General features: G+C 50.8%; 1 protein-coding gene across 1 annotated transcript; it reads right to left on the bottom strand.

The window, feature by feature from the left end:
- Positions 1 to 4,877: 4,877 nt before the first annotated feature.
- On the bottom strand, positions 4,878 to 9,781 carry LOC105528915 (sialic acid-binding Ig-like lectin 13). The gene is made up of 7 exons (XM_011965899.1): positions 9,748 to 9,781; positions 9,303 to 9,683; positions 8,838 to 9,116; positions 8,564 to 8,611; positions 5,701 to 5,955; positions 5,278 to 5,371; positions 4,878 to 4,935 (listed from the first exon to the last, which is right to left on the bottom strand). The coding sequence occupies exons 1-7, from the start codon at positions 9,779 to 9,781 to the stop codon at positions 4,878 to 4,880; spliced, it is 1,149 nt and encodes a 382-aa protein (XP_011821289.1).
- Between the last annotated feature and the right edge of the window lie 574 nt (positions 9,782 to 10,355).

The raw sequence follows: 10,355 nt of genomic DNA, 5'->3' as shown, positions 1-10,355 counted from the left end.
AGAGTCTCGCTTTGTCGCCAGGCTGGAGTGCAGTGGCGCGATCTCAGTTCACTGCAAGCTCCGCCTCCAGGGTTCAAGAGATTCTCCTGCCTCAGCCCCCTGAGTAGCTGGGACTACAGGCGCGCATCAACATGCCTGGCTAATTGTTTTTTGTATGTTTAGTAAAGACAGGGTTTCACCATGTTGGCCAGGATGGTCTCGATCTGTTGACGGCCTCCCAAAATGTTGAGATTACAGGCGTGAGCCACCACACCCGGCTTAATAAATTTTAATTTATAAATGAGCACAGTAAAAGATGAACAACAATAACTAATAATAAAATAGAGCTATTATAACAATATACTGTAATAAATGTTATGTGAACGTGGGCTCTCTTTGTTATAATACCGTAGTAGTGTACTGTCCCACAGGTAAGTGAAACCACAGAAATGGAAAGATAAGAGATAAAGGGGAGGATTGCATAAAGATTATCAGCTGTTAGAATCATTATAACCTCAACACCTTCAGCCTGGACAACTCTCCTGATCTCCAGACATTTGTACACAGCTGTCTCCCTCTCATCCGCATTCGGATGTCAGGGGTGTTCTCAGAATTATCATTGCCCCCGAAAGCCCCCCTCTGCAGTCTTCCATGGACACGGCTCCTTCCTTCCAGGTGCCGAGGGGAACATGCTGGCCCCATCCTTGCTCTTCCTTTCCCATCGATGACACCATCCATTAGAAAACCCTGTGAGCAGCCGAGTGCGGTGGCTCATGCCTGTAATCCCAGCACTTTGGGAGGCGGAGGCGGGCGGATCACGAGGTCAGGAGATCGAGACCAGCCTGGCTAACACAGTGAAACCTGGTCTCTACTAAAAATACAAAAAAAAAAAACCAAAAAACAAAAAACAAATTAGCCAGGCATGGTGGTGAGCACCTGTAGTCCCAGCTACTCAAGAGGCTGAGGCAGGAGAATGGCGTGAACCCAGGAGACAGAGCTTGCTGTGAGCTGAGATCATGCCGAGATCACGCCACTGCACTCCAGCCTGGACGACAGAGCAAGACTCCATCTCAAAAAAAAAAGAAAAAAAAAAGAAAAGAAAACGCTGGGACCTTGACCTTTCACACACATCCCAAAACACGTCCTCACCCTGCCCCTCAGTCCCCCATCCCTCCTCCTGGAGGACCCAGCACCACCTGCCCCATCTCTCTGTGGCTGCTGTGACCTATGCAGGTCTGCTGTGACCAGGGCAGCCGAGGGTCCTGTTAGAGTGAGAGTCCAGTCGAGCCTCTGCTGTCTCCTAAAGGGTCTAGGTTCCTGTGTGGCCTCAGGGCCCCACACGGGCTGCCCCGTCCTCCCTGCTGCTCCCTCCTCTGGCTCCCTCTGCTCTCAGGCTCTGGCTGTGTCCACAGCTCCCAGGCCTGCTGCTACCTCTGAGTAATGCACTTGCTGCTCCCCTTCCCTCTTCCTGAGACACTTTTCTCTTATTCAGACACAGAGCCTCCCTGCTCAGCGCCTTCACGCCTTTGTTCAGACACCACCTCCTCTCGCCGTCAGATGATAAATTGTTCCTCAATTTGTCATCAGCTCCCTTCTCTGCATGACTTTCCTCCAAACACAGATCACCATCCCACATGCTCTCATTTTATTTATTTATCTTTTCCTTCTAGTCTCTAGAATGACAGCACCTTGATGACAGAGATACTTGCTGTTTCCTTTTAAAATTTATTTTGGTAAAGTATATGTGTTACATGTGTTACAGTTTGGATCTGTGTACTCACTCAAATCTCCTATGGAATTGTCATCCCCAGTGTTGGAGGTGGGGCCTGGTGGGAGGTGATTGGATCATGGTGGTGGTTGCTCATGAATGGTTTAACACCACCCCCTAGTGCTGTTCTTGTGATGGAGTTCTTAGGAGATCTGTTGTTTAAAAGTGTGATGTGTAGCTCTTTTCTTTTTTTTTTTGAGACGGAGTCTCGCTCTGTTGCCAGGCTGGAGTACAATGGCACGATCTCAGCTCACTGCAACCTCCAACTCCCTGGTTCAGGCAATTCTCTTACCTCAGCCTCCCAAGTAGCTAGGAACTACAGGCACATGCCACCATGCCCAGCTAATTTGTGTATTTTTAGTAGAGATGGGGCTTTACCATGTTGGCCAGGATGGTCTCGATCTCCTGACCTCAGGTGATCCACCTGCCTCGGCTTCCCAAAGTGCTGGGATTAAAAGCATGAGCCACTGTGCCGGGCCTCCTCTTTCTCTTTCCCCTGCTCTGGCCGTGTAAGACCTGCCTGCTTCCTCTTCACCTTTTGTCATGATTGTAAGTTTCCTGAGGCCTTCCCAGAAGCAGAGGCTGCTATGCTTCCTGTACAGCCTGCAGCGCCTTGAGCCAATTAAGCCTCTTTCCTTTCTGAATTACCCAGTTCCAGGTATTTCTTTATAGTAGTGGTAGACCTGACTATACATTATGTAACATATAATTTGCAATTTGTAACATTTTACAGGGTACAATTCCGTGACATTAAGCACATTCACCATGTTGTGCAACCACTATTTATCGAATTTCCTCATCATCCCAAACAGAAACTCTGCACCAGTTGCACAATTACCCCTCTTCCTTGCCTCGTTCCCCAGCCTCTGACATGCCATTCTACTTTCTGTTTCCATGAATTTGCCAATTCTAGGTAAGGTTACATGAGCAGAATTAGATACCATTTGTCACTTTATGTGTGACTTCTTTCATTTGGCATGTTGTTTCAAGGATCACCCATGTTATAGCATGTATCAGTTCCACTCAATTTTTAAGGCTAGAGAATATCCCATATTGCGGATATGGAACCTTTTTTCTATCCACTTATCAGTCAATAGACAGGAGTTTTTTTTCCCCTCACCTTTTAGCTATTGTAAATAATGCTGCTGTGAACATTGGTGTATAGGTATCTGTTTAAGTCCATGCTTTCAATTCCGGGAACATATCTAGCAATGGAATGGCTGGATTACAGTGTATTTCTAGGCTTAACTTTTGGAAAGAATTCCAAAGCGTTTTCCACAGGGTCACACCATTTTACATGCAGTGCAAAAGGGCTCCCACTTGTCCATATCCTTGCAAACAATGAGTAGTTTTTTCTTTTTTCTTTTTCTTTTGAGATGGAGTCTCGCTGTCTCACCTGGCTGGAGTGCAGTGGCACGATCTCGGCTCACTGCAACCTTCGCCTCCTGGGTTCAAGCGAATCTCCTGCCTCAGCCTCCCAAATAGCTGGGACTACAGGTGTGCACCACCACGCCCAGCTAATTTTTGTATTTTTAGTAGAGATGGGGTTTCACCATGTTGGCCAGGATGGTCTCGATCTCTTGACCTCGTGATCTGCCCACTTCAGCCTCCTAAAGTGCTGGGATTACAGGTGTGAGCCACCGCACCCAGCCAGTATTTTTTTTTTTGAGAGGTGTGTGTTTTTTTTTTTTTTGAGCTTTTTACAGAGTTTTACACCCCTTTTCAAAATTTTGTGTCCCGTGTGGGCTCTCTTCTGGGTGTTTTCAACACAATGCAAAACCCTTGTGACTGTTCTTGCAGCTGTTACTTTCGTGATGGTTCTGCATGTGCTACCAAACACCTATTTAATCTTTATCCAAAAGGCCTAAATACAAAGGAATTTATCAACAATACAGTAGGAACTCTTGTCACCTCTCTGAGATCCAAACTCTTCATTATAAGCAACTAACTATTTAGTTGTATCTATCAACATCATCATACCAAACATTGATTTATTTCTGTTTTTGTTTGTTCATTTTTATTTGTGTATTTAACGTCTTCCTAATGAGTGTGAAGTAGCATCTCCTTTACAGTTTGGTTTGCATTCGTGACATGGGTAACAATACTGAGCATCTTCTCACGAGCTGCCTGGCCATTTGCACACCACCTGGGAGCAAAGTCCAGCAGGGGACAGACCATGCAAGGCCTTCAGTCCAGGCTGTGGTGTTTCTACCTCATTCTCCAGCAGTGGAGAGGAAGCACCGCCCTTCAGACGGTAGAGGCACTGAACAAGGAGGCATCTGGAAGCAGAGTCTGGAGGCCTGTGTTGGGGAGAGATGGAGGCAAAAGGTGAGGAGGGTTCAGTGACCAGGGAAGAGGTGAGGCCCAAGGCATGACTGGAGTCAGGATGGAGAAAAGGGCTCCAAGATGAGCCCTGCTGAGGAGAAAGAGGAACACAAGTTAATGATTTATGGGCCCTGGAGGAGGGAGGGAGCTCAAGGTGGAGACTCACATTCTGGTTCTGAGTTTAGAAGTGTCAAACCTTAATCAGGTAAAGGAGTCAGGCTGGTGGGAGCAGAGGAAAGCAAAGAGAGAAAGCAGGTAAGCTACAAGCCTGCCTTTCTTCATGGTTCAGGACAGGTGGCCCTCCTGCGCAAGTAACTCACAACTTTTCTGTGCCCAGCTATCATCAGAACCTCAGCTGAGAGAACAATGTGAGTTAGCTCACTGCAACCTTGACATGATCAGTACTCCATGCATCCCTCTCCAGCACAAGTACCACAGGCCCCCTGCTGGGGCAAGCCTTTGTCTCTTTGCAGTTGGCTCCCCTCTTGCCGCCTCCCCGTTGCAACATAGTTTCATACTTTCTCTAATAAATCTGCAGTTCTACACCTACAACTGTCCTGGTAAATTCTTTTTGTGGCCCATGCCACTGGCCTCAGATAGTCACTTACCTGTGACAAGAGGTGGGACCACTGTGTCATCAGTGGGATGGGGATCCCAGGAGGAGAAGAGGGTTTGGGGAGGGAGATGGGTGTACCATGCTGAGCAGAGCAATCATGGGGGCCATCAAGGGGGAGGTGCCCAGTGGGATGCTGGAGGGTGAGATGCCCTCAACACTCACTCACCTGAGAGACTAACCTTTGACAACCTATGCAGCCTCCACACCTGTAGCTGCCTTTGCTGCCTTCCTCCTGTGGGACTTCACTCTGAGTGAAAAGACAAGGACCTGTGAGTGTGGCCAAATCAGGGTGCAGGGGGCAGCAGACTCACTTCCCTGTGCTCTGCTAAGGCACTGGAGGGGACTGATGTGGAGAGAGCAGGTTCAGCCCCCAAGACCTCCACGATGGGAGAAGGAACCTCTCACCCTGGACACCCAGCAAAGTTGGGTACAGAAAACATTGTCTTGGGTGAAATTCTCACCACAACGGAGCCTCTGTTGGTCCAGGTTCTCTTGACTGGTTCAGGACCCTCCAGCAACGGGACTCAAATTCCGCATTGTGTCCCCTGCCCTCCCTGCACCTCCCTTTGCTCCCTGGGGCAGTGCTCACCTGAGGACGATGAGACAGAGGAAGAGAAGCAGGATCTTTACAGCGGCCTCCCCGATGGCCACCAGAACCACCTCTGCCATGGGCCCTGATTTCCCTGCAAAACGGTGCATGAGGTAGATTCATCTGCTAAACCACAATTCCTTATTGTTTCGCTCCTAATAATTGGACACAGGTTCTACCAGTTCTACCCGCATCCCTGCATGTCAGAAAACAGCCCAGGGCTAACCTCATCCCCTACCAAGACTGAGCAGCAACAAACAGAAGGCTCTGGCCCTCCAGACATTGCCGGCCTCACAGCTGAGGCTGAGGCTGAGCTGGGCACAGTCCTATTCTCTTGGTGAGCCCGGTGGACTACTTGTTCAGAGACCTGGGAGTAAAGGTCATTGGGAGAGAGGATCTGGTGTGCAGCCCCTTGACACTCACTCTGCACAAAGAGCCTCAGGGAGACCTGCTGGGAACCCAGGGGGTTCCGAGCTCGGCAGGTGAATTCTCCTTCATTCCTGAGGTGCATTTGAGGCAGCTCCAGCATCCCAGAGTTGGGCTGTGAGGGGCTCAGGATCAGGTTCTCCTGGGCCCAGCTCAGCCCGGCAGGAGGATTGCTATCAACAGCACAGAGCAGGTGTAGAGACTGTCCTTCCAGGACCTGAAGAGATGATCCATTTCTTAGGGTTGTGGATGCTGAAGAAAAAGAGACAGAGGGTCAGAGTGACAAAGAGGTTGAGGGAAAGAAGAAGGACACCTACGGAGACCAAACAGAGGAACAGATTCAGACTCACAAGCAAAGACTGATAGAAACAGACTCTGTGAGATGGATCCAGAAAGCGGGGTGAGCCTGGGCTTAGAGCCTGGCTCAGGCCCCAATTTCTGTATATAGGCTGGTTTGGATTTATCTCTGCACTGATGCGCCCTTTTTGGCTGGATTTGTGCCCTAGAAATCACAGAGGGAGGGTCTCAGGCTTTACAGGGCAACCAAATAAGATGTCAGTTTAGGCCCATATTCCATGTCCTCTTCAATGCTCTCGCTGACACCTCAGCTTCCAGGTTCTCCCTGAACCTTCTTGTTCTTTATCTGAGTCCTCACCTGACACTGGTTTACTGACTTATCCCTGTGCCTCTGAGAGGCTCTCACTCCCAGAAATTCAGAGTCTGGTTGGTAGCAGGACTTAGGAACAGGTGCTCATGAGGCCACATGACATATGCTGGAGGTGACTCAGGCTCCAGTAGCCTTGGGGATGTCAGTGTATATGAGACCATGTAAGTTATATGATCCAGGAAGGCTTCCTGGAGGAGGCACACCTACTTCACACAGGAAGTAGTAGGGTATGGAGGACAAGAAGGGGTCACTAGATAATGAGGGCTGGAAGGACATTCCATTAGGAAGGAACAGAAGGTGCAAAGATGACCAAAACCTGATCACATCCAGAAAATGCAAATAGACCTGCAGGGCTGGAGGGAGACAGGGTGTATAGGCTGGGGTGGAGGGTGGAGTTCAGACACAAGACACAGGAGGAAAAGTGGAGGGCTCTATTTCGGCTCACTGCAACCTCTGCCTCCTGGGTCCAAGCAATTCTCCTGCCTCAACCTCCCAAGTAGCTGGGATTACAGACATGCACCACCACACACAGCTAATTTTTGTATTTTTAGTAGATGGGGTTTCACCATGTTGGTCAGGCTGGTCTCGAGCTCCTGACTCAACAATCCATCCACTTTGACCTCCCACATTGTTCTGGTTACAGGCGTGAGCCACTGCACCCGGCCGAGATCTGTTTTAATAAATTCGGCACGGGGGTAATTGGCACCAATAAAAGAAATCAAGAAGTGTGAATACAGGAATAAATAGGTTCCTGTACAATGGGAAAATCATGGACAGCTAAGAAAAAGCCACATGGGGCTGGGCATGGTGCCTCATGCCCCTAATTCCAGCCCTTTGGGAGGCTGAGGTGGGTGGATCACCTGAGGTCAGGAGTTAGAGGCCAGCCTGGCCAACCAACATGGTGAAACACCGTCTCTATTAAAAATACAGAAAAAAAAAAAAAAGTTTTTTTGCCAGGTGTGGTGGCACAGGTCTGTAATTCCAGCTACTCGGGAGGCGGAGGCAGAGGCATTGCTTGAACCGGGGAGGTGGGGTTGCAGTGAGCCAAGATCCTGCCACTGCATTACGGCCTGGAGGACAAGAGAAAGAAAGACAAAGCCACAGGCCATATTGGGACATGTATTTGTAATGTATATTACTAATATTCAGTACTTTCTCAAACTAAAGAGAGACTCAAGAATAAATAATAAAGGTAAAATCACTCTGGAAAGCTGAGAAAAAACTATCAACGGGAGTTCACAGAACAAAAGAATAAAATGGCGCCTTAATGTACAAAAAAATGCAGACCATTCACAGCAAGAGAAACATTCTAATGAATGTGCACATGGAGATGCAGATTTTCACCCAGTATCGGCAGAGGTCTAAGTATTTAACCCCACACTGGGTTGGTGAGGCTGGGGAAACTCACGCATTCGCCCCTTCCTGTTGGCAAGGTGAGTTTGTCCTTTTTAGATGGAAAACAACATGGCCATGTCTCTCAATATTCAAAAAACACAATGGCCCAGCTATTTTGCACTTAACGTTCACATACACACTTGTGAAAAGAGATACAGGATAAATCACTGTAGCATTCCTGTGCTCAGCTAAGTTAGTGTCATGATCATGAATTCGGAGATTCCACAAAATCAGAGTCCATCCGTGCAGTGGAATCACACACAGCCCTAGAGGAGGGGGCGGACCGTCTCACTACGGACGCCAAACCACCTCTGATCCTCCAGGTGCACACACCGAGGCTCAGAGCAGCCTGGACAGACCCTGGTGAATTCTGGTGAGGGGCACGGGCTTCTAAGTACAGACTCTGCTGAGCATTTTGAATTTTTGCCCATGTGACAATATCGTCTATCCAGAAGTATTAGGTCAGAACTACCGGGGAAAATTAAAAGGTGAGGCTGAATGTGTATTCCGGGAGTGGATCATCAGGGGCCTTGGGGTTGGGTCTGCTGCGTGACTGTCACTCTGCCCTTGCAGTGGGGCCAAGGTGTGTGTGTGTGTGTTCAGGATTCTGAAGGGAGTGGGGGGGGGGAGGGGACAGTTGCTCAGGTGGCCACTGGAGCTGAGGATGCAGAGAGGCCCTGGGTTCACCCACATGGGGGTCTCAGGTCACCAGGGTGAGTCTAGGATGAGGAGGGACCTGGCCCTGCCCTGAGCTGGAGGCCCTGCTTCCCCAGCCCCAGGGAGGGAGCACCATCCTACCTGTGCCATCTCCTTGGAAAACAGTCAAGGTCAAATTCTGAGGAGGGTCTGGGACAGAAAGACACAGCGACTCGCATCACTGTGAGGGCTGGGGACACCGGCTCTCTCTCCCCAGAGGTTGCATAAAGAGGGAAGGCAGAGCCAGTGTCCTCCTGACCCCCCACTCCAAGCCCAAATTCTGGGACTCAGCACCTGTGTCCAGCCCTGACCCCCATCTCCTGCTATCAGCGACCCCACCCCATCAGGGACCTGGGTGTCCTGGCCCAGCTCTCACAGGATACATTAAGTCGGATGGTCCTGGTCGTGGTTACACCAGCCCCGGGCAAGGTCACCTGACAGGTGAGTCTGCTGCCGTGGTCCTGGGGCTGTGGGATGAGGGTGGCCACCGAGGAGAGGGCTGTGGTGGGGCTCAGCGGGGACAGAGAGGTCCCAATCCAGGAGAAGATGGGGGGTGTCCCCTGCTCACAGGCCCAGGGCACAGAGCAGGTCAGGTTCCTGGGGCGGCCAGACTTCAGGGCTCCTGGGATGAGGATGTCCGGCCTGTGGGTCAGGGCTGGTGAGGAGATGGGGATGCAGGATCAGGAAGGGGTTCTGAGGTGCAGCCCAGGAGAAGCGCAGGCTCTGGTTCAGGTCTTCCCCTGTGCCTGATTCACTTTGCCCTTTACCCTTTCCCAGCCCAGCCCTGCCTTGCAGCCCCCATGACCTCTCCCTGTGGCTGCTCCTGGATCCCGTGCCTTACCTGTCACATGCACAGACAACGGGGGACTTTTGTAATTATATTTCATCCATCCTTCCTCCATACGAAAGAAGTACAAACCACTGTCCCTCCTCCTGGCGTCTCTGATGCTCAGGGAGCAGCTTTTCTCCCTGGGATTACCCAGGAGGCGGAATCGACCCCGGGTCTCCTCCCGCACTTCTCGAGCAGGATCGTTTGTGGCCACTGGAGCATCCCGTAAAGGATTGTCTCCTTCCCGGAACCAGTAGCCATGATCACGGTCATTCCTGCTGAAGGGGTACCTCGGATTGAAGAAAGTGCAGGGCACGAGGACGCACAGACCCTCCTGCACCATCACCGACTCCGGCACCTCCAGATGGAATAAGCCCTCCAGAGCCAGGGCCCCTGTGGAGACACGAGGGTCAGGTCGGCTCATCCCCGGACAGCCCCTCTCCCTGGGGCCACTCACCTGCCCACAGCAGGGGCAGCAGCAGCAGCAGCATCTCTGAGGCGGAGGCTCCCTGCGCTCCCCCTGTGAGGACAGAAGGGGAACGGAGTGGAGGGGAAGGGCCGTGGGGCCGAACGGGAAGCTGAGGAGGAGGAGAGACTTCAGCCCTGCACAGAAGAGGAACCTCAGACCCACAAGTCAGAGCTCCACACTGATTGGACGGAAACCGCATGGCCCAGAGAACCCAGCGACCGGCCCAGAGAGGAGAGGAGATGGAGCAGAAACTGATTCTTACCAGAGCCTGGATCAGGACCTCTGGGGACATCCGAGCCATGGGACACTCGTGAAGATCTAAAAAAAGAAATTGTTGGGCTAAAAGCTACCTGTGTGTTTAACCTTGGCAGGAATTGACAAACTGCTGTCCAAAATGGCGCGCACTTTGACCCCTCCTCCCAGCCGTGTGCCAGAATTCCAGTAGCTCCACGTCCTCATCAATGCTTGGTACTGCCATGCTTTACGTATATCTACACACTTAAATAAAAAATGATTTTTGAGGCAGGGTCTCACTCTGTTGCCCAGGCTGGAGTGCGGTGGCACCATCTCGGCTCATTGCAACCCACCTCCTTGGC

Source organism: Mandrillus leucophaeus, unplaced genomic scaffold (genome assembly GCF_000951045.1).
Source record: "Mandrillus leucophaeus isolate KB7577 unplaced genomic scaffold, Mleu.le_1.0 Scaffold74, whole genome shotgun sequence".
In the NCBI taxonomy this organism is placed as follows: Eukaryota; Metazoa; Chordata; class Mammalia; order Primates; family Cercopithecidae; genus Mandrillus; species Mandrillus leucophaeus.
This window is presented reverse-complemented; position numbering and strand designations above follow the sequence as displayed.